The sequence below is a fragment of the Apodemus sylvaticus genome, chromosome 8, assembly GCF_947179515.1.
Source record: "Apodemus sylvaticus chromosome 8, mApoSyl1.1, whole genome shotgun sequence".
NCBI classification, from domain to species: Eukaryota; Metazoa; Chordata; class Mammalia; order Rodentia; family Muridae; genus Apodemus; species Apodemus sylvaticus.
The window spans coordinates 56,595,746-56,620,591 of NC_067479.1; the positions used below are offsets into that span (position 1 = coordinate 56,595,746).

At 46.5% G+C, this 24,846-nt stretch overlaps 1 protein-coding gene across 2 annotated transcripts in view; it reads right to left on the minus strand.

Annotated features, from left to right (window-relative positions):
* Window positions 1-279: 279 nt before the first annotated feature.
* Window positions 280-24,846, minus strand: part of Gfra2 (GDNF family receptor alpha 2) — a 91,728-nt gene continuing 67,161 nt past the window's right edge. For both annotated transcript variants that reach the window (XM_052190981.1, XM_052190983.1), the window contains 5 exons: window positions 12,322-12,431; window positions 11,496-11,636; window positions 10,190-10,362; window positions 2,776-2,829; window positions 280-1,683 (listed from right to left, as the gene is read on the minus strand). In XM_052190981.1, the coding sequence (XP_052046941.1) occupies window positions 1,561-1,683; window positions 2,776-2,829; window positions 10,190-10,362; window positions 11,496-11,636; window positions 12,322-12,431 (601 nt within the window). In that variant the 3' untranslated portion in view covers window positions 280-1,560. The remainder of the gene's footprint in view (window positions 1,684-2,775; window positions 2,830-10,189; window positions 10,363-11,495; window positions 11,637-12,321; window positions 12,432-24,846) is intronic.

The window sequence follows — 24,846 nt, forward strand, 5'->3', positions numbered from 1 at the left end:
GGGAGGGTGAGGCAGGAGGGGACAAGACCCCCATAGACGCAATATGAACATGGGTCTCAGACCCAAGTAAAAGAAAGCTCTTATGTGAGTTCCATCCACCATTCACACCCTGACATGTGGTTCAGACACACCAGTACATGTACATGTGCCAGTACACACATACACAAATATACAAACATCCCACAGCTGAGCAAGACCCTCAGATAAGCATTCAGTAGGTGGTGCTGGGCCAAGAACAAAACATTGGCAAAGACACACAGGAATGAAGCACAGGGCAACTCTCTTCCTAGTACGTTTATTGGAGCTTGGTTAAGAGTGAATGCAATCGGGAGTCCCCGGCCACAGCCCCATCAGCCCAACTGGACCAGAGCTCAGGGGTCCTGGTACCTTTCTTCCCATCATAGACAACATTATTAAAAAAAATAAACTTTACAATAATACATTTTCGCTCATCTGTAGGGTATTATTTCCATAGTTTTGTTTCTTTAAAAAAATGAAAGAAAAAAATCACAGGATATATGGATATGGATATAAACATATGCTGAGAAAGGAGGTGCAGTATGTACAGACAGTGCATGAATGTCTCAGACATGAAGAGAGAGAAAGCAGAAACAAGGAGAAGAGCGAAGGGGCAAGCTCGGGAGCCCACCAGAGTGTTCCGTGCACACGTCCAACTCACGTCTCCCCAGCCCCACTCAATAGCCCTTCTCCCCAAGAGAGACCCGCCAAATAGACCCACAAAATAATTCAAAAACAAACAAACAAAAAAAGCCAACAGAGGCTCATTTCTCTTTGACTTCAAGATTCCTGGCATGAAGGAAGAAGGCGCCTCTTGGAGCTGGTGCCAACCAAGGCTTGCTCAGTCCCCAGAGAAGCTTCTTCCTGTGACAGCTCCCATCCCCACCTATGCTACAGGAACCTCAGCCTGGAGCAGCCACTGGGGTTTCTACTCCAGACTCAGACCCACTAGGCCATATAAGGGCTAGGAATGGCAGCAAACCATTTCCATCTTTGAAGCCAAGAGGAAGGGGTGACAAAGTCCTTGTGGCCAGCCCTGCTTCCTTGCTGACTGAGACACTCTGTGAAGCCTTGGGTAGGTCCCCAGAGTAGGCAGCTGCAATTGTCCTTTCCCCAGTCCACACCAGGCACGGCAAAGTCCCTTCCACAGCAGGGTCTCATCTGGTCCAGAGAGAAAACACCGGTGAAGAGAAGAGTCTCTCAAGCGCCTGAGCCCTCATTGGTGCTGGATGTCCCTGGTAGGGGACTTCTGGACAGACTTCTGACTGCCCGCCTGCTTGTCTGTTTGGTTTAGAAAAACTTCTCCAGAGAAGAAACTTGGGAGGAGAAAGGTTCAGAGACAATGTAGGGGGGACAAAAGTGTTTTTGCAAGGGGAGTGTGTGTGTGTGTGTGTGTGTGTGTGTGTGTGTGTGTACACATGGGTGTGTGCGTTTGTGTACACATGTGTGTGTGTGTGTGTGTGTGTGTGTGTGTTTCCATTCTGTCAGGCGGGAGTTCGTATCTGGGTTGCTTGAAGAACTTTTGTGCTGGGTTCCAAAGGCCTACAAGGCCAAGGTCAGCATCAGGAGTGGGAGGGCAGTCAAGGCAGCCGACAGTCTGGCTCTGCTGGAGCCTGAGTAAAGTTTGATCACCTTTTTACTCCCTGGGCTGATATTTGTCGTGAGCTGATCCACAGCAGGCAGAGAAGGAGACACATACAAAGAAAACAGAAATCTGTCAGTAGGGCTCTGGTCAGACAAAGAAATAGACAACCCCAGAAAACTGTCCGCTCTGAGCCTGCCTCTCTAGGCATGCAGAGACCCTCCCTTGCTTCTCCCTGGCACTCTGAAGGCAGAGAGCTGTGTCTCCAGGGAACTGGGCAGGACAGGAGTAAATGTTAGATGCTGTCTCTTCTAAGCCTTAAGGCCATGGGCAGCCATCTCAGTAAATGGAGGGGTGTACACGCACACACACACACACACACACACACACATTGGGAATAGGGCTGTGTGCCCCAGGGAAAAATAGGAAAATAGGCATGGTGGCACAAGCTTGTAAACCCAGTATTCGGGAAATGGGGATAGGAAAATCATAAGTTCAAGGCAAGCCCTTGGGTACAAAGTGAGTTCAATGCCAGTAAGGACCATAAGGTAAGATTATATTTCAAAATCAGTAAACAAAGAAAAAAGATTCCAAAGAGTTGAAGCTTCACGGTTCATAAGGGTGTGGTTATTGACAGGGAAGGAGAAGGTCACCTTCACCCTGAGCCTCGTTGCTAGGATGTTCTTCCTCCACAATCCCCTCACCCTGCACATCTGACAGAGCTTCTCCCTCACCCTCCTGCAGAATCTTGCACCACCATTCTCTCACCTAAGTTATTATCCTGGGTCTATGAGTCAGTCCTATACCCTGGGCAAGGGGCTCCTTCAAGAGTCAGGGTCTTTCTCTACTTCTTGTGCCCTGTAACCATCACAGAACTAGGACCAAGCAAGTACTCAACCCATTTGTCTTAGAGGAAACTGGGTGTGTGGGGCTCAGCTCAGAGTAGCTACTTGTTACCCACAAGGAGACACCCACACCACCCCAGAAGAGTGAGTTCTCACTCAGGCCCAAGTTGGGTCAGAAGTTCCGCTGACCCAAGGGCTCTGAGTTCAAAGTTCACTAAATAACAGTTCCTCTGGACCAGCCTCAAGTGCCCATCCCCCCATCCCCACCTACCCACCCACCTCCACCCACCTCCCACTCTCCCTATCCCCACACACCGTGCCCCTACTCACCTCTGTGAAGCACATGCTTAACTCTTTGGAGTTGTTGGCCTTCAGCCCTTGCTCCTAGGGAAAGAAAGCAGGACAGCTTAGCAGGCTGTTTGGGTCCAGGTTTTATCCAGTGTTGTCATTTACTACTGGCACCCTTCAGCACAGGGTCCATACCAGACAGCAATGACTGAGTCCCATGCAGTCCAAAGCACCCTCCTCACTCTGGAACACTCCACATTTTTATCCTGGCTCCTATGAGCTCCTGGAGAAAACTTTGATCTCAGGTGTGTAGTATTCTGTGGTCACCATCCATCCATCCTCATCTCCAAATACTACTCGCTGCTGCCCAAAGACAGAGAGCATGCCTTTGCCTTGCACTGAGCGATGCTTGGCTCCTAACAGCAACTCAGCAAATGTCTTATTAAGTACATGCAAGTGCAAAATGAAGAAATGTCACCGAGACAAATGGCTGCCGGGGGCCAGCGTGTCACTTGCCATTGCTGCTGGAGAGCTGTGGTGGAAAAGATTATGAGCCCTCATCTGAGTTCAGGAGAGAAGAGAGATGTGATTGATTAGTGATGCCTGTCACTGATGTTAGGGATGTGGCAACTGTGCTTAGTCATTTCCACCCCCAACAGATGTGTACACCTGGGCAATATGCGGATGAGGGGGGAATGAGAAGAAAAAAAGCACGTTCGGTAATTCTCCAGAATTCTCTACCTTGACTTAACTACTTGGCAGCAGAACCAAAGGATATTCCCAATCAACAGTTCTCTGATACCAGCACAGACCCAAGAGAACAAACTGAGGACATGAAGCATCTTTTTGGCTTCAAAAAGCTTGGTTCTCACAGCAATTGTGGGGATACTCTGGCCACTAGAAGCACCTCGGAAGCCCAGGAAATTATGCAGAAGTCACTGTTTTTGGCCAGAATTATCAATAATCCCTTGGACACAATAGACAACTGATCATCCTGGGCATCTGGTCAATTGAGTGCAGCCCCAGCTGTCACTTAAACCCAAGCCAAGAAAGTGTGGTGATAATCCAGTCTGGAGGACCAAGGGGAACCAGACCCGGGAAGAGCCTGCTTAAGAGCACAGAACCGGGGTCCCCAGGTGACAAGCTCCGGCCCAGTCAAGCCACCCACTGCTGTTCTCTTTAGAGGGCCCTGGGCTCTAGGCCCTTGAGTCCCCAAAGATGGGCTTCTCTTTTTCAAGGCCAGTGCCATTCTAGTGGCTCTGGACGGCCACTGCAGCGAGAACATGTCATCCCACCTCTGCAGCTGTGTACTGTCTTCACAGGTACCATAGTAGGCACCTTCCCCTACTCTAATCCTCGCCATGTCACATCTGTCCTTCCTGTGTATCACCAGGAATCCACTTGCACCCGTCATCGCTTTCTATTTTAATTACCAGGTGTGGCAAGCCTGGCCTGCCTTCAGGGGTTCCCTGGCAGTCCTGTGTCCTCTCCCCCCCCTTTCAATGTTTGATAAATATGGAACCCCTATAACTCAGAGTCACAGAGCTCCATGGGATTCAAGGTCCTGGTCTCATTCCAACTAAAGGCATCCCGCGTTTGTTTCATTAATGTATGCATAAAATCATTTTTAAATAGTCTATTACCTTAAGAAAAAATCTGAGAGAACAACTCAACTAAACAATTACTGAAGGTGTTAGGTCACAACACTGTGACTGGACAGATGCTCTGGTAGCCCATGCAGGCTCTTAGACTTGAACACTGGTGGCCATACAGGATTCTAGACCAGGATCAAGCCACAAAGAAAAGGCAAGAATGTTCCCAGGCCCCGAGCCAGAATCCTGTTCTCCAGCTTTACCAGAAATGAAGAGATAGGATTTGAACACACATGTTTTCCAGGGTCCCTGACCTAAGCCTGCATTCCTCCACAGAGTGATCAGAGCCCAACAAATTATCCCAACCAGAGAGAAAAGTCATTCAGAGCTTAAGGACAGTAGACTCCAGGGTTGTGAGAGGCCACACCCACGAAGTGAGGATTACCTGTCAGATCTGCCCACACTGCCCATGTGCTATAAGACTTAGTTCTAGAACCTCTACCTGCCTAGTCCTCTTCATTGCCCACACCTCAAGACCTAAATCCTTGGTCCAAGGTAGTCTGGAACAGAGTAAGAAGCAAGGACCCAAGAAGACAGAGTCCTGCACTAAAAACTTGGTTGCTCATAGCCTAAGACAAATTTACTGAGTCCAGTTTTTCCAGCTATAAAATAGCCTAGACATATGTGCACATCTCACTAAGCTACTGTGGCATTCATGTGAGATAAGTGAGACGGGCATGGGTGACCCACAGATCTCAAAATTGCCTGCTTGTAGCACAAAGCATGAAGCAGGACAAAGCAGTTTTGTATCCAGAAGCGGAACCCAAGAGCCGAGTGCCCAAGTGACAGGGAAGGAGCCTTAAGGTCAGCAGGTGCAGCCCAAGTAAGCCTGCAGTCTGGAGTCACTGAGCAATGGGTAACACAGGGCAGCATCCTGCTCACTCCAAGAACTCCTCTACCCTCTCCACACAATGACAACTCTGAAGGCAAAAGGCTAGAAAAACCTCTGCCCTCCTGATTTCAGAAAACAGTAGAGAACAAGAGACTGCAGTGGCCTCCAACAGCTGACCCTAGGCCCCTCCACCCAGTCCTAGTCACACAAAACAGCAGGGGCGAGGGGCCCAGCCTGGCTTTTCTAAAAGTGGCACATGGGTAGGGGGAGTGCAGAGATAGAGGCTCTACTACCCAACACCAGAGCACAGAGGCCCAGATTCACTGCTTCCCTCCCTAACTGGATGTGGCTGCTCCCTTCTCTTCTTAAGGATCTCAGACCCAGGACTGATGAGGTAAGGGTGCTTGCCACAAAGTCTAATAACCTGAGTGTGCTCCCCCAAACCCCATGGTAGAAAGAGAGAACAGACTCTTACAAGTTGTCTCTGAGGTCTACATTCGTGACATGGCATGAATACGTACACATAAAAATAAATAAAAGCAAATAAAAGAGAATATCATCCCTGTCTCAAGGGACTTACACAGAATCAGAAAAATAAGCTTATACACAAGGGTCTGAGAGCAGACTCAATCCCAGGGGCCCATCCTCCCCCAATCCTGCTCACACATACATAAGCACACACACACACACACACACACACACACACACAGGCGCGCCATTTCTCTGTCCACTGAGGCTGCTCTGAGTTCTGATCCTGCCCTGCTCAGAACCTCTCATAGGGCAGGATCAGGGCCTGTAGATGTTGAATGTCCCAGAGGACACAGGTCCAGGCTGCTAGGACAGACAGACATAGCACTTCCAATAACTACTCTTATTACCTGAAGGTGGGACAGAGGGGCTTTGTGGGAAAAGCTAACTCCTGAAGGCCACCAGAAGCATGGGGGGATTAGATGGGGGGAAGCAGGTGCCAGTGACACAGGGAAGGAGTCACACACATGCAAGTTTCATCCTTCTAGAACTTTCTCCCAGGGAGGTCCTTTTTGCCCAGGAAGTCCCCAGGCTACCTCCCAAAGTCAAGTCTTGAATCCCATGAGTGTCTCTGGCTTGACCCAGATACTGGTGACTAAGGCCCAGTGTCAGCCTGCTATGCAAGCAGAGCCAGCTCTTTCCTGTTCTCCCACTCCTGTTCTAGGCCCTTGGCTTTGCTCTCACTTATACATTCTCTCTTTTCAAGCCTGTGAATATGAGTATCACAAGAATCTCTCCCTTGCCAAATGATCTCCACACACGGTCAGATTAACTCCTGTAATCTTGGCTCTGAGCAGATCCCACACACACCCTTGGCCAAAGTTTGCCAAGACCTCACTGTTCACTACGTTTTGCCTACACCAAGTGTACAAGATCCACCCCTCCCAACACAGTACTACCTGTCCTGACAAACTATCATTTTTTGAGATCAAAGCCATAAGTCTGTAAATGTTTTCAGTAAACAGCCAGTGGCAACCAGTTTAGGCTTTGCGGACAGAATGACTGTCACAACTTCCTACAGTGCTGCCTATGGCACAGAGACAACACCCAAATACCCTAAGGAATCAGCTCAGCTCTTCCCTCTGCCTGCCACACCCTTGTTTACTCCAAACTATGAACTCAATGCCCATCTAACTTCTCCAGCCCTGGCAGCAGGTTCCCCTCATGGGCTAGTCCCCAGCTTTCACTGCTACACAAGGCAAGCCCTTCAACCCTAAGTCCAAGTAGATCACTCATCTGAATGGGACTCCTGTCTATCCCACTGTTATGAGGAACAGGGTGCTGACTAAAGTTCTCAGACTCAGGAGTCAGTATAGAGTTAGCGTTTCTATTGAACAAATGAAGACATGTGCTGATGGGTCCCCAGTCCCATGCTCCAGTCAATGGGCCTGGGGAAGAGAGCCATACAGTAAGAGTATAGGATGAGTAAAGACAGACATGCTGCTCGAAAGGCTCACTTCAGGCATCAGGTGAGGGTCTTACAACAGTCATTTAGTCCTCTTTTCAACTGTCCAAGATAATTGTGAAAGGGCAGCCTCCTGCCTTAGACTTCAAAAACAAAGACTTTGATTATCTAAGACTGGCCTGTCTCCCAGCCAGAGACCCCAGTGGAAGAGGGAGGAAAGGCGAGGACAATCACACAGGGTTCAGATATGGACAGATCTTGAGACTGGAGACCACCTCAGAACATAACAGAAGCTCTCAAAGTCCCAGAGCCAGAGCGCCATATAAAAGGGGCCAGAGTCAGATTGTTTCTAAGAAACAACCTGAGGCTACATCAAAGACAAAGTACCAACTCAGGGATCCCTGTGCTATGTAACATTCCTGCGTGCCTATCTAGCAGGCCTTCAAATAGAAAATGACATTTCAACCCCATATCAATCTGCAGAGCAGACTTGAGAGGAAGGATGCATAAGGCAACTAGAGTCCTGGCCCTGCCCAACCACCAAGTGGCCATGAAGTCACAAACATGTTTTGCCCACCATAGGACCCTCTAGTTTGGGGACGAAATGTTAAAGGATCCATGCAGGTTTAACACCTAGACACACCTTCAAGCTGCTATCTCTAAGGGCCCCTTAAATTTCCCCCAAGGAAAGAAAGATAGATGAGGGGAGATAGGAAACAATCTTGCCTCTCCCAAGCTGTATTTTGGAGTACACAGGTTCCCCAACCCTACCTGAGCTTCCTGCTCTGCCCCCATTCGGGAACTCGTTCCATAGTCATATATTACTGAACTCTCAAGTTCATTAAGACCACCTAGAGTCATAGATCAAAGATGTCGTACATTAGCAGAGTGGTAGACATAAGAGGGGTATAGAATGGGAAGAAGTAGAGCCCCCAGCCCAGCCCCCAGCTGAGGCAGAACAAAGCAGCCTGGCATGGGTGGAAGGGGGTTCCCTAAAATAGATGGTAATCAGAGATTCAGAGGTGCTCCCCTTGCATTTCTGAGAAGGAATTTAGGGAGAAATAGTATGCAAGTGTCTCCTAAGTACCTAATTCTCTTCCTTGTCTTCTAGAATGATTGTCCCTGGTATCCTGTGAGTGACTTAGTCAGTCAACAGGTGCCAGGTTGATGATCCCTGGGGCTATGCCTGAAAGAACCACCTGGTAAGCTTCCCACTCCTCCCCCCAAGCCCCAGGGCTTCCTAATTCTTGCCTTTGGGCAGCAAGCCTCAGTATACACTGCATTTTCACATCATCTCCCATACAGCTTGGCCATCATCTCCTCTAGAATGAAATCAGGATTAAGACAAGGCTCCCCAAACTAGAGCCTGCAAAAGTCCATGTTTTAGGTGGAAAAAAATACTAAGTAAGGAAGCTTTAGCAATCTAAAACAAAACAAACAATGAATGGGGATCCAGGAGATGGTATAGCTAGTAAAGGTGAAAACCTAACAACCTGAGTTAGAGCCCAAAAAACTCACACAGTGGTAGGAGAGAATCTATTCCACAAAGGTATTCTCTGACCTCTACATATGTGCTATGGCATGTGCACCTGTGTATACACATCATACACAGATATCATTAATTAATTGATTGATCAATATGTGAGAGTTAATTTTTCTAAGAAGAAATAATGAGACATGGAGTTATTAGGCACTGAAGAGTCTTGGGTGAAAGCTCATCTCACAGCACAGAACTCCATGCCTACAAGGGATCACAAGGAAGGTATAAGAACACCATCTTTGGGCCAGTGTAGCTCCTCCACAGGTGAGTTTTCCCCAAAAAAGCTTGGGATCAAGGATACCTTCTGGAGTCATGTAAAGCATAGAAGGTCAGAAGAATCCTGCCTGAGCCTGGTCACCTGGCTCAACTCTGACCAACCTAACCATCTATCATGTTAGCATGAAATTGAGCTGACAGCTGTCTATGGAGTGGGAACCTGAACCCTTCCCCAGGCAGGCATTCAGGTAGGCCCAGTGTGATTAAGAGGAAGCAAAGATGGCATGGGTACGTGCACCCAAATCAGGGAGGGTGGCTTAATGGAGGAAGTAAATAACAAAAACACTCCAATTGAAAGCATTTAAAGGTGACTGTTGCTAAACTCCCACAAGGAGCAAAAGAAACAGTGGTTTTCCTAACCATGAGGGTCTCTAGAACAGAGCTGTGATTGATGAGTACCCACGAGGAACTTATTCAAGTTCTCATCCTAGTGCTATGAATGTTAGGTTCTACTGGCCAGAGTAGTCCACCACCAACTATCTCAGGTCCTCCCAAACCTTCTCACAGGCTGTGTCGTGTCACTGCTCATGTTCCAGATCCCGCAATGCATTCAGCCAGTCACTGTCAACTCCTGTACCCTCCACCCACACCTCACTGTTTTTTTTGCATTTGTTTGTGGATTCTGGACTAGATTTTTTCCAAACATTTTGTTCTAGATGTTCTAGATGATCCAGTATGTACTGGGTCTATAAACCACAGTGCATGGATGGGTGGATGGATGGATGGATGGATGGATGGATGAATAGATGGATGGATGAACACTGTAAGTCTTGAGTCAAATGAAGGTTTGAAAATTCAGGTCACCAACAATCAGCATAGGTATAACATCTACCTCTGGATTACTCTCCTGAATATTGAACAGGAGTGTTATCACCTCATTGTAAATTCAGTGAGACGAGAATTATCAACATACTAGCTGATAGTTCCCCGACAGAAGTTGTATAGTCACTATGCATTTCTCTTGTGTCCCAGTATGTCTAATACCATACTGTTAGGTAACAGGTGCTTTCATATTATCAAAGAAAATGCATAAATTAACAAGGAGGTGAATAAAGTTCTTTCCTAACTCCCTATCCCTTGGGCTCCTAAACTCAAGGAACCCCCAATGTTCCTTCTGTGGCATCAGGTGAGTGGTTTCCCATATCATATCTGACACCATGATGTATTCTGGATCTTAGGCCATCCCAAGCTTCATCCTCAAGTTTCAGAGGCATATCTCTCACCTGGATAGATGTGCAGGTGGTGATGACACTGGTCCCCAGGCTGGTGCTGTCACTGAGGTCATCTGGCAGTGAAGGAGTCTTCTCCACCCGAGGGGCCTGGGTAGCTGGAAATGAGGGGCCTTTGGGAGACATGTTCACATCTGTGCCATTGCCGAAGGCCTGAATGGCATTCCCTTGAGAGAGGACAAATAGAAACAGCAAAATCAGAACCAGAACCCACTTCCTTTCCTAACTTATTCCTAGAAACAGCAAAATCAGAACCAGAACCCACTTCCTTTCCTAACTTATTCCTAGCCACTGCCCTCCCAAAAGTGCCCAGAAACTGAAGACATAATAGTAGGGTATTAGAATTTGACTTTGCTAAGGTTCCTTTCAGACTTAAAATCTCCCAGTTTGTGAGGAAAATAGAAGAAAGCTAGACAAGGCTCTCTGCTCTGCAGTCTCCTCAGTCTATGTTCTTCTAGGGAGCCCTGGAACCCTGTCAAAGTAGACCATCCTCTGTTTCTTGCCTTTTCAACTGACCCAGTTGTCCTCAAGAAATACAGCCTCTGAGAAGCCTTGAGTCCTCTCTTGTCCAGGAGGACTTGGGTGTCTGAACTCTGACACCACAGAGAACTGTACCCTATAACATCCATCTGTGCTGGGGTCACAGGTTACTCCTCAGTTTACCTCCATCTAGCTATACATCCTCTAATGACAGGCACTCATTCCTGAATCTATCTCTGACTTCCTGAACATACAGGAAAGGAGAGAAAAAGACATGAGCAGAAGGAAGAAAGGAGAGAGGCGGGTGGGGGAGGGGAGATGCACTGGTGGAATACTCAGCAAGGGATATCAGGCTGTAAAGAAACAAAGGCAGGCTGTATTAGATTGGGACCTCTTCTCCATGCAGCCTTTAGACCACTAGTTAAATGGCTTTCTTTTTTAAGTCCTCGGTTCCAATGGCCACTACATGGAGAGTATGCCTGTGGTCCTCAAGAGAAGACTCAGTCTCCAAGAGAAACTGGCTGATGCTGTCAGGACAGCCAACTGAAGTCTTTCTTTATTGATCTTCCATGGGCATAGGGTCTCTGACAGTAGACTTGGGCAGTCCGCTGACACTTCTAGTATGAAATCTCTAAGAGATCAAAACTATAGAAAGCCCTATATGGTGCAGAAACCCCACAGGTATCACTGGCCATCCTAACATGGTGAGAGAAAAATGATCAGGGCAGGCAGCTCTAGGTTCCTTCCCAGGTAGCAGAAATGTATGCTGGGTAGGGGACAGAAGGGACATAAAGGCATGGGAAAGTTTTCTCAGACTTACGGAGGCATGGGTTTTCTGTGAAGTCCCTGAGGAACTTCTCACACTCTTCTTCCATGTTCCCACTACCACGGCAATTGCACCAGGGAGACACCACGATGCCCGTGGGGTTGGAGTCCACATAATTTGGCGTCATATCAAACCCTGGGAGGGAAAAAGAGAAGGAAAAAAAGATGAATAGGCATAGTAGGACAAAGGTTTCCCACCTGCCCAACCCCCCAAAAAACATAGATAGCCTAACTTACAGTCCTAACTCTGGTGACTATGAGGTCACTGGAAACAGAAAGGCCAAAGGCCCAGAGAACCACCAGACTCTGTGTCATCTTCTCAGAAAGGCAGAAAAGATTCCAGTAGCTCCTGCCCAGCTTTCAGTCTTCCTTTCTATCTACCTCACAAATATGCAGAGTGATTCTTCTAGAATCAAGGAGTTGAAGGCTCCCATTCTAGGTTGTATCTCAGTGTTAGCATTTGCCAACTAAGTGATCCTGGTCAAAGGAACTTGGTTTCTCTTAAGCATCAGTTTTCTTGTCTGGGAAATAGAAACATCAACCAGCTCTTTAGTGGGAGCTCCACGCTGACTCGTTAGCAGTACCTAGAAGGCTGTAGTTAATTTCCAAAGCCCTGTTACAAAGACACAGGGCCCCTCCTGTTAAGGAGGTGGTCTCCCTCTCCTCTAGATACTCTGCCTGAATCTGCCACAGGCAAGGTTATGCTGTCAGTTTCTTCCAACAGCCTTGGGCTAGGCTGCAGTAACCCCACCCCAGTGAAATTGGGAGTGGGAGTGAGAGAAGAAACCACTGAAAGCACAGAAAACATAAGCAGGGCTTACCGATCATGCCAGCATAGGAGCCCAGACATGCCTGGTAGTTGTCCGCAGGGCAGCTGGTGATTGTCCGGTAGGAGGCTCGACAGTTGGCGTGGAAGTCTGCCAGGCGGGACCTGGTGTCGGGAAAAGACCCAAGGAGGAAACAGTTTAGTCTGGCAGCCTGCTCCAGCCTCCTCCACACTGCCTGGGGCTCCACACTGCAGATCCTAGAACCTGAGGAAGCCAGGAAAGGGGGGGAGTAGAAAATGAAGGGAGACCTATAGAGTCGGGCATAGTGCAATTTAAAAGCCCGAGCCATGTACCTGTAATACCAGCTAAAAAGGGAGGCTTTGAGGCCAACCGGGGCTACATAGTGAGTTCCAAGCCAGCCTAGGACAGGGCACAAGGTTCTACTTCCTGACAACTAGAGCCTTGAAGAATGTTGTCCATCTCCTGGAACACAGTGCTCTTCCCAACCCAAAGTGGATCTAATGATCCCTACCCTTGCCTGTAGCTCAAAGAAGCCAGAACTCAGAGGGAAGGCAGGGTCTCCTTAGTGTGAGCTAATTCTCACCTGGACTCTTCTGCATCGTCACGGAGCAGACCCCTCCCTACCTCCCCGGCTCACCAGGCATAGCCTACCTTTTAAATGCTTCTCTTCATGACCTAGCAAGCCATCACCCACTGTCATCAGTACCTGTGACATGACTTTGTAACCACCTGTGCACAATTCAGTCATACTCATCCAGGATCAGGTCCAAGCCTGTTCTCTAACCCCAGCCTCAGAGCTGAACATGACACAAAGTCACACCCTTGGTTAGCTCCCTCTTGCCCTCTTGCCCTTCTGCTCTGGCAACAGAGGTTTCAATCAGCCTAGACTGAGGAGGAGGCTTCTCCCTTATGCTGTCTAAGACAACCATCACCCCCTACAGGGCAGTGTCCTGCCTGTGTGACCCCGTTGATCAGCCCCCCTCAGTCTCTGAGAGCAAAAAGAAAGAATGGTCCCACTGACACTTCAGCCTCAGACTTCTGGCTTCTACAACTGTAAGAAGAGTCTATTTCTGCCATAAGCTGCCAGGTCTCTGGCACTCTGGTACATCCCTGGGAGACACTATAGGGTTTTCGAAGACTCCACTTTGGCCAAATCTCTCTCCTGAAGGAAGCAATAGGAAAAGATAAAGGCAGAATGAAAATCCTGTATAATCCTATATTGTGAGCAACTACTGTTTACCATCTTCTATATGAAGTTGTTTAAACATCTTCTCTATGGGTTATTTAAACACACCCTCTAACTGGAATGCAAGCATCCATTTCAATCCCATGTGGGCATGTATAGATCCTATCTCCCACTTCCTGTGTCCCCAAAGCCACCAAAACCTTTCATACTGAGGCATTTTCCCATGATCATGTGGATTGGTCCTTTTTCTCAGTGCAGCTACACAAAAAGTCTAGACTGGGCAACTTAACAGCACAGAGATTTGCTGGCATGGCTTTGTTTGATCTTCCCAATAAAAATATCCATTGCTAACAAGGCAACTTTGTTTCATTCTTCATCTATATCCTCCAAGACCCTGTTAATCATGGATGGTAGATATTCCTCATCTTTGTTCCAACTTGGAGCATGTGACTAGCATGTGACTGACAGAGCCAAGATGGGAACGGTAAGCATGCCAATATGGAATCAGAAGGGAGCCTCAGCAACATGGCCAAGGCAGCATGCTCCCCACACCACTGATTATAGAGCAGGGATTTGGTGAAATGTTACTGTCCTCTCAGTTCCTTGCAACATGATCTGACCAGAACTGAGCTGAGGGTTCCAGCTAGACCTGTAGCTACTGGAAGCCTCTTGAACTGCTCCCATCGCCACCAGCATCCAGAGCAGCCTTCACCTCTCTAACAAGTTTGGCTCCAAGATCACGCGACACTAGGAACCCTGCATATCTTTTGTCTGGCTTCAAAGCACAAGGTGCCTCTCAAAATCACCAACTCAAAGGCTGAAGAAGTAGAAGCATAAGTGGGAGGAAATGACAAAATGTCGTCTGAGAGATCTGGGACATTTCACTAGCAAACGAGAGATCAGCCAGGCTCTGGAGGAGAAGTGGGGATGAGGATGCAAGTCAGAGAACAGAAGGTGAAGGAGTGCAGACCCCTCCAAGGGCGGTAGCCAGAGGGGCTCCTGAGCTGGCCATAAGGATGCTGGTCCAGCTGCTGGGAGAGCCATCTGTCACATGATGGTGCTCAAGCCCTTGTTCTGTTGTATGACCTGCGGCTCACTGGCTTTGTCTCCGGTACTCAGTGTCCCCACTTAAATAGAAAGCTATGCTTGCCCAGAGCTTCAATAAAGCAGTGAGAGATACTAGACAAAGCAGTTCCCCACCGACGTAGATCGGAATCATCTTCTTTGCTGCCTTCTCCCCCGGCACTCTGCCTGGCAAGTGCAAACAGGAAATGACTATTCATGACCCACAGAGAACAGAAACACACCACTTTATCCTGCGTGGGCACCATGAGTACGTCATGGGAAGGGCGGGCTCCAGAGGCAGCTTGCTGGAACCCAGGAAGACCCTGCCCTCCTGAAACCACTGATGCTTCCCATGCCACGATGAATGCAGGGGGAAAAGTAGAGGCTCTGGAAACTAGGAACTATGCACAGAGCCCCCATAGCCAGGTCCCCCGGGCTAATGTAGAGGGGAAAACACCATCTTAGACTCGTGTGGCTCCAGCCTACTGCCCTCAAAGAAGTCTGGTGGTTAGTGCCAGGAACCCCAGACGTGCCACTGTGGATTTGGACCACCGGTTGGCGAGGGGATGGGACGGGAGGGAAGCAGCTAGGCCTTCTGCTGTCATCTTCGCCACTCTCAGCAGCAAGGCAGCTTGGCAGGCAAATGGGACAAATGGGGCCATTTAGGTGGTTGCCAAGTCCAAGCCTCCAGAAGGCCTCCGATTGCTCAAGTTTCTCTCTGCCTCTCAATCTGTGAGAAACCCCCAGCAGCGAGCTTCCCCTGCCACAACAAGAGACCAAGTGGAGTCAGTTTCCTTCAGGGCCTTTACATACTCCAACTCCAGCACAATGAAAACCAACCCCACAAGCACTCCAGCCCGAACCATTATATGTGGGGTGCCAGTTGGCAATCGCCACCTCCTCTAGGCAAAATGTCACTCATCCCCCAGACCCTGGGATATCACCAGTCTCTTGGATTCTGTTTCTGCTCCCAAGAGCTGATCTTTACTGGATCAGTCCCCCACTTCACAGATTTAAGACCCCGCAGAAAAGAGATGGTGTAAAGAAATCATTGATAGGAAAAAAAACAAAAAACGGACAAGCAGAGAGAAAACTGCCGAGAGCCAGTGAAAGCCAAAATCACACAAACTAAATTCCTCTCGCCTGAGCTCAGGGGAGCAGGTGGATTGCCCCAAAACCACAAGCCGTCTCTGGGCCTGGCTCATCAACAGCTGTGGCCTTCAATCACATGGAAGCAGCAGGGAAGAGACACTCGACCCTAATTTGATGAAAAGGTGGCCATATTAGACGCAGCATGTTCATTTCATTTGAATTTCAGATAAATGTTGTCATTATTGCCATTAGTTTACATCTCAGACATACTTACACTAGAAAAAAAGTTTTTTTGAATCTGGAATTCAAATTTTACTGGACATCCTGTCTCTTTAATCTGCTACCACAGGTGCCCTGGTTGAAGGAGAAAGAACCGAGCTGGGATGCAGAAAGTAACCCACACAGCACACTTCTCAAAGTGATTCTCAAAGTGTAGTACACAGACTACCAGCACTGTCATTGGCCAGGAATTGCTATGCATGCAAATTTTCTAGGCTCCACCCCAAACATATCCTGCCTAAAATTGCTGCAGTGGAGCTGGGAGCCTCACCACCAAGCCTCCAGATGCTAGAATGGCAGTTCCTGTGTCTGAAGGGTAGCAATCTGCACGGGCTACAGAGTTGGGCTTGTGGACGCCTTTCAGATCTTGCCTTCTGACCTCAGCTTTAAATACTCCTGCTTTATGCCCCAGACATGGAAGAAAGAAAACCCTAGGAGGATCATAGTTGCATGCAGAATATCCATGCTCCTATACACATGTATACATTTGTGTGTGTGCAAATACACACACACACACACACACCTGCATCCAAAGAAATACATAGTACACAGTTTTAGGGAAATGCTCTTCTGACTGCTTTGTATGTGGTGTTATCCAAAAGAAAGGACACAGGTTCGTGTCTTTTATTAGTGACATTCTGTCTTGGCCCAGGCTACCACACCTTTACAAGTCTGCTTAGGAGGGCTACATTTGGATCTGAAGGGTCCCCACACACCTGTGCGTTGGGCACAAGTTCCCCAGCTACTGGTGCTATCTAAAGAGACTGTGGAGCCTTAGGATGTGGAACCTAGCAGCCAATTTGAAGTGGGGCTTTGAAGGTTTTAGCCTCGTTCCCTAATTCTGGCCACTCTCTGCTTCCTGTGATGTGAGAAGCTTCTACCACATGCAGTCACCCAATGAATTCTGCCCCACCCTCCCTTCCATAATAGCAGAGACCCTCACAATTCATGAGTGAAAATAAAGCCTTCTTCATATCAACTATTTCTAGCAGGTAATTTGTCTGAGTATCACAGAGAAACTGGCACAGGAGGTGAATTTCTCCGTTGGATCCCCAGACCGTTCCAATGCTGGCCGATGCAAGGCTTCTGGTTTGCAGTTCTTTCGACTATCAAGTTGTAGCTCCTAGGTGGCTAGAATGGAAGCCAACAAGCCCCAGCTTGTAGCTGTACGCCATGGCCAGGGGCCTGCCAATCAGAATGGTATCATCACCAGTACCGGTAACTGCCAATGACACCACATACAAACATTTCGTGGAAGGGTAAAGTGTTCCCAAGAAGAGAAAACGGCTCAGGATAGACTGTATAAACAACATCTTCCAGAACCTGGAGATGCCTGGCCCAGATTGGATCAAATGTGAAAGCCTTTCTCTTGGCCATTATGGTCCAAAAGGAGCCCCTGCCTAAGCGTCTCCTTCCTGATGGCACAGGCAAGAAGGAGCACTATTTGTTTCCTGGTTGTCCAGGCCTGAGCACAAACCTACCAGGTGCACAGTTATCGGAACCCTTACATAGCAATCTGAATAAAGAAAAGGAGGAGGAGAGGGAAATGGAAACAGAGGAATGGAGAGAGGAAAAGAGAGAAAGGAGAAAGGAAAAGGGGAGGAGGTTTCCTCCCCCGCTCCCTGGGATACACTATCACTTCTATGTTTAATTTTATAAACCAATCAATCATTTTATTTTTAACCTAGCAGGGTCTCTGATAGTTAAAATTTTAAAAAATGACTACTACTTAACTTCATTCTCTGATATTAAAAGGCTTTCTCTAGCCAAGCTTGAAACAATGAGAAAAAAATAGCACACTATGAAAAGGTTACACAGAAGACCAAGGAGATGGCTCAGTGGGCAAAGTGCGTGCTTGCCTCACTAAGGAGGACCTGCTTCCAATCCCCAGCACCCACCCACAACACACACACACCCACAACACACACCCACCCACACACATACACACACACACATACATACACACATACAACAAGGCATCAAGGCATGACATCACCTGCTTGAAATTCTAGGGCTGAGAAGACAGAGGCAGGAGGATTCCTAGAGCTCATTGGAAAGCCAAAACTCCAGGCCAGTGAGAGACCCTTTCTCAGATGAAGGGACCAGCATCCCTGAGAATGACACCTGAGCTCATTCTCTGACTTCCACACGTACACATTTTCTCCACCCCCAGAGACCCCCAAACACGTGCTTCTCCCCCAGCTAACCCTCAAACACATTGCTCTCACCCCCACCCAGGCCCCCAAATACATGCCACCCTCCCAAAGACACACATTCAAAGTAATATTAATAAATTCCAAAAACCTGCTTTGGGAGCCCACACCAGCCAAACTACCACACATAGCCCAACCTGGAATATCAGACTGGCAACCCCTCAACCCTACACACCTGCAGCTTTTCCTCAGGAGCACTCTCCAAGCCAGTATTCAAATACAGCCCGGCTTAAAGCTTTGCCCTTCCCCCATCCCAGAAGCGTCCTCCAACAGAACTTACTACACAGGATACAACCCAGCAGGAACCAGACAAGCTGCTTCCCACCCGCTGCTGCAAGTGTGTACAACTGCCAACACCTGCTTAGAGTACTCTGCTACAGAACCAACACAAACTGGCCTGGCCTGGCCTGGCCCAGATCCAGATCCAGACTGCAAGTACTCCCCCAACTGACCAGCTTTGAGCAGCTCTGCCAGCAAGGACCAGAGAAGCACACCCCCATCTTATTACCTGTTCCTTCTCTGCCTAGGAGTCTCCTCTAAGTTCCTCAGTCCTCTGGTCACCTCCAGGCTCCAGCTTTGTGGGTAGAAAACACTTAGCAAAACACATCAAACAACCTAACTTCAGATTTCCAGGTCTCATCAGAAAAACACAAGCAATAAATGAAATTAAAAACAAAAAAACAACCAACCCCCCCCCCAAAAAAAACAGTCCACAAGAAGAATTATTTAAATGAAATTGAAGAACAATTATAAATAACTTCAAAGAAGTCAGAGAATTTAAAGAGAGTACAAACAGTTGAATGAACTCCAAACAGGAATAAACTGAATAGAGTCCAAGTAAACACAAGAAAATATCTTAATGAAATAAGGGAGTTCATTCAGAATATGAAAATAGAAGTCAATGAAGAAGCAGGAATACCAAGGAAAAGTCAACCTGAAATAAAGCTAGAAATGGAATTCTCAACTAGTGCAATGAAAAGTACAGTGGATGGTTTCACAGACCAGACGGATCGCAGGGAACACAGAATATCAGGGCTTAAGGACAAGTTAGAGGAACTGAACCATTCAACCAAAGTAAATGGAAAAATCAAATTTTAATGCACAAACAGACCATGCAGGGTCTGTGAGACTCCCTCAAAGACCAAATCTATTAATTACAAGTGTAGAGAAAAGGAGAAGAATTCCAAGTCAAAGGCTTAGAAAGTATTTTCAATAAAATATAAAATAAAAATTTCCAACCTTGAGAAAATATGTCCATACAGGTATAAGAACCCCAGAGAACTCCAAACAGACAAGACCAGAAAAGAATATTTATCCACACATGATGGTTAGAATATATTTAAAACAAACAAACAAAAAAAAAAAAACAAAAAACAAAAAAACACCACAACAGGACATTGAAAGCTCCGAGAGAGAAAGAAGCTCTAAGAAAGGTCAAGACACTAAAAGACAAGTCCATTTGAATAGCATCTGATTACTCAGAGAAACTTTTAAAGTCAGAAGATCTAGGGAAGATATATTCCAAGCTCTGAAAGATCATAACTGCCAACTCAGAATATTAAACTCAGGAATGCTATCTTTTATAAGTAAAGGAGAAATAAAAACTTTCTGTGATAAAAAACAAACTAAAGGAATTTATGACCATTAAGCCTTCTCTACAGAGGATGCTGGAAAGAACACTTGGGACTGAAACGGAAAATAAATACATCCAAGAGACTATAGAGGAAAATATACAATACTAGGACAATTCATCACAGAAACCAAGGAAACATCACAAAGTCATCAAAACTACAGAAATTAATATACACCTTTCAGTAATAACTCTGAATATTAATGGTCTCAGCTCCCCAATAAAAAAAAAATTGCAGACTAGCAAACTGGATTAAAACCCAAGATCTTTTTTTTTTCTGCTCCAAGAAACATACCTTACCATCAAGGGAGATACCACTTGGAATAAAGTTATTGAATGGAAAAAGGTACTACAAGAAAATGGTACTAGGAAACAAGCAAACATAGTTATTCTGATATCTTAGAAAATAGACTTCAAACCAAAGCTGGTCACAAGAAATAAAGAAAGACACTGCATACTTACCAAGAGGACAGTCAATTAATTATGAGGATATCAATTCTAAGAATATATGCACTGAACACAGGTGCACTCAAGGTTATAAAACAGGGGCTACTAGAAGTAAAACAACAAACTAACCCTGCGCGGTGACTGTGGGGAACTGGATACAGCAATCTCATCAACAGGTCACTCAAACAAAACTTAGATACATAAATATTGGAATTCAGAGGCACCATAATCAAATGGACCTGATAGACATCTCTAAGACATTCCACCAAAACAGCAACTAATACATGTTCTTCTTAGTGGCACATAGAATGGTCTCTAAAACAGACCACAATTTAGGACACAAAGCAAGCCTTAACAAATATAAGAAAATGGAAATAACTTCCTGTATTTGGTCTGAACACAATGGAATACTCAAAAACAGAATTCCAGATCACCTGAAAAAGATCACCCATCATGATTGAGTTAGGTTTGGTCCAGTAATGCAGAGATAGGTCAGCATCCCTAAATCAATGAATATGAATTCACAGAAGTACTGCAAACCAAAACTATGACTGAAGCTTTTAGGCCCCAGGAAAGAATCCACTACTGCTTAGCTAAACTGACATGGAAGCAAATCATCTTCTAAATGTATGGGTTTGCACCTACAGTCAAAGGATACCCTTGTCCTTCTCAGAGAAGCCTTCCTTTGCAATGAATGGAGATGGATGCAGAGACCGTTGGCTGCACAAGATGCTGATAATAAAAGATGGCTGAGGGCTCAGCCCTGGGTGAGCTTTTAATTCTCTCTTGGTTAGCCTTAATTACTAACTTCACATAGACTAGAGTCACCTGAAAGAGAGAGACTCAGTTGAGGGACTGACCAGATCAGATTGGCCTGTGGACTCTTTGGCCCACTCTCTCAGGGAAGAGCTACCCAGAAAGCCCTGAATACTGAGGAAAGATGCATCACTATCAAAAATAACCAGGATGTGAGCTGTGTCTGTATTTAAATTTTTAAATATGAAATCATGCTAATAAATTAAGAAGCAACCGCCAGCAAGGTTGGTGGCCCCTGGTTACAAACAGGGAAAATGGTACACTGAACACTGAGGGAATCCATAAGGGAATTTCAAAAGACAGAACTCTTTGTATTCTCTTTTACTAAACTTGCTTAGAAGTCATAATTATTTCTTGAAGTTTAATTGAATGAAGCCTTGGGAATCCTGCCTTATTATAAACAATAATTTTTCTAGGCCTTGTATTAGAGAAAATGTCCTCGATTCTGAAAGTATCAGCAAAGTCAAACCATTCTGTCTTGTGATGAAGAGACAGAGAAAAGCCCCAGTCTTGAGAAGACCCGCTCTTCACTCTGGCAGCCCCAGTTCCTGGGAGTGGCCTTGTTGGGGAGAAACTTGATGCTGGCCTGCGGAAGGCTGCCAAAGCAGTCTGAGCAGGAGCTGCCAAGAACCTCCCTCTTCTTCTCTAGAGCCTCTGTGGAAGAATCCAGTCAAGCACCCAGTCACTGCCATGACCATCTGCTGGGTTTGAACCTTGGCTGAGTTTAGTCTGAATAACCTACTCAGGTCATTCAATGAGGCCCTGTCTTCCTCTCCTGCTAAATGGAGGTAGCAATGACACTGAGCTTGTGTGGCCCTTAGGAGGATTCAATGAACTATCTGATGTGGGTGTGGAAGCATCTAGACAGATTCTAGCACAACCAGTACCCTGGCAGGATTCGCTCTTATGAGGACGAATATGATAGGTGCCACCAAGCTCCAAACCCAGTAAGTTTTTCCTTGCTGTGCAGGCCAGAACTTTCCCACTTTCCCCAGCTCCTCACTTCTACCCTACAACAGTCTCAAACCACGGAAACATAGTTCTCTTCTGGGGCAAAACCAGAAAATAACTAGGTGCCACCTTCCTCCTTTCCCATCATCCAGTCTGGAGTGCACACCATCTCTCCTCCAGGTGAGCCAAGACAGTGCCCATGGCAAATAATGACCCGGAAGTGGTTGTAGTTACAGCCACTGGACCCCAGCTAACCAGAAGCAATCAATCAGACCTAGTCTACCACAGGAAGACCTGTATGCCAACCCCAGTAAGGGAACCACACCCTTCTCTTGGAAAGAGCCAGCAGGACCAAGGTAGGGCAAAGGAGACCCAAGCCCTCCTGGATCTCCACAAGGAGAGGCCCAGGTACAGCCCTCAGGCAACTTCTTTCTCCAAGAGATTGTCACTGGATACACCCTGTTGTGTCCTCCCAAAACACATCCTTGTTTTTCCACTTCTTCTCCATCCCTTCACCTGTGCTCCAAATCTATTATTACTGGGTAAGAGGAGAAAGGAATTAAATGTATGCATCATTTGATTTTAATTGAAGGACTGTTCTATTTCATTGAACTGCTAAGTAAGCTGAACAGGAGATTGTGTTTACATAAGCAAACCCCAAGTCACTATAGACTTGCTGTCACATTAAGTCAATACTTATGAAGGCTCTCTATTTAATTATTCAGTGAGGATTGACTTATTATTGTGTTAAGAGTGTGGTTAGCCTTGAGCTAGGTAGCCAGCCAGCTGAAAGATTTCTTTCAACTTTCTCTGAATGCTGATATGGTTCTTGCTAGTGGTGTTAACTTACATTTCTTCCTTTCTCCCTCCCAACCCCTGCCTCCCTCCAGCCTCACAGCAAGGCACTTCAAGTCCATCTCTCTTCAGCTTGGGGGCAGCAGGTGATCCTGCGTGGTTGACCTTTCAAATGGTCTTTCTAGGATGAGTAATTTGCCCTAAGAACCTTAACATTGGAATTCTCACCCAATCAATTCCCCTCTCCTTAGTATAATAAGCCCAGGCTTTATTCTTCCCATTTCTGACTCTGAGGTCCTCCTACTAAAAGCCCCAAAGCCTTCACCTGCCTTGTTATTCCTAGCAGTTTCCCTCCCTCAGAATATGTTTCTCCATCTTTGCATCCCAAACAAATGGCATCACTCCACAGCATATTGTCTTAAAGGTATAAAGATTTGGCCATGTTCTTACAACAAACTTAACAAAGGAAGGCAAATCCAGATTGGAAAATTCACCTTAACTTCAGGCCAACTAGAGAAGCAGAATGATACAGTAACTAGGAGTGGCTCAAATCCAAGTCACCTTCATTCAAATGCCAGCTGTTGGTCACAAAGGTACATCTTGGATTCTGCACTCATACACCGTTCAGTAAGCACCACATTCATGAAAGGATAGTGGATTCTGGAAAGAGTAACAGAGATTACCAGAGAGCATCTAGGACTAATGCTTAGCATGCCCTAGCTTTCAAGAGTAGCCTCTGTGATTTGAGAGTAATACTCCCAGATAGGAGAAACCCTGGACTTCTATAGCCAAACATACACCACCATGACCTTCAACCATAACTGGAGTAATCTCCATCATCTTCTGTATCCTCAACCCCTCCCCACTCCCACCCCAAAGCCAAGTAGCAACATAGAGGTCCATTTCCCAACCTTGTTTCATAAATCTCCTTTATCACTCCACTTGCTAAAAATACCTTCCTCCAGCCATGTCCTCCTTTAAAACTCTTCTAGTTCCAAAAAGTCTAAATTCAGGTCAGTTACATACCATCTCTTCCAGAAAGCCTGAATACCTTTATCTATCTCTGAACGTGTTCCAAAAATTTCAGTCATGGCTTGTATCCTCTATCATAATTTACATTTTTTCCTACGTAGCCAAGGCTGCCCTCAAACTCCTGACTCTCCTGCCTCTACTTCGCAAGTAATAGCCCATTATTTTTTGCCATGTTTCACTTACTAAACTATGGATTCTCTCCGAACAGAAACTGTTTCATCCATGTTAGAATCTTCAGTGCCCAGAGGTATATCTGCCGCGCGGTGATGACTCATTAGCCACTAATGGAGGGCTAGATGAAATAATGAACGGATGAACTGGTAGACAGAAGGATGGGTAGGTAGGGATATAGATGTAAGTGGACAGATGATGGGTGAGTGAGTCGGTGGGAGATGGACTGATTAATGAGGGCTGTGCTTGAAAGAATGGAGACCTTTCCTCTAAGCAGCAAGAAACCTGAGAACCCTGCTTCCCTTGAGAAATAAAACTGCAGGCAGATCCTAGCTGTCAGCATAGCAAAGTGTGTCAATGCTGCACATACTTGGGGACAAGCATAGCTTAGGCCCCAAACACTCCCTACACTGACTTTTGTATTTTCACCTCCCTGTGATCCTGCCTGGTGGTTGTTAAGACTTAGAAATGTCTCTCTGCCATCTCTGGTAATAGCCATCCACTAAAGGAGACCCCGGTGGCCTACAAGAATTAACACGCGTCCTTAAGCACCACTTTTAACATGAAGAAGTGCCTTGGGGACCTACAGAAGGGAAGCCAATGTGTCCCTGTGGGGAAGAAAGGGTAGTTAAAGTATCCATTCTCCAACCAGCAGAAGAGCTAAGGGGCTACTGATGGAGCGGAGTATTGGGGTCAAACACCTGCGCTTTCATACCACAAACACTCAAAGCATCACTGCACCCTTTTAGTGCCTGGTAGCTGTGACACAAATGCCCAGAATATACACTGGGGTATAAGACACAGCCATATACTAAAGTACTTCTACAAAGTGAAATGTACTGTGCACACACAGACCACACTTTTCTTCTAGGAGCAATAAA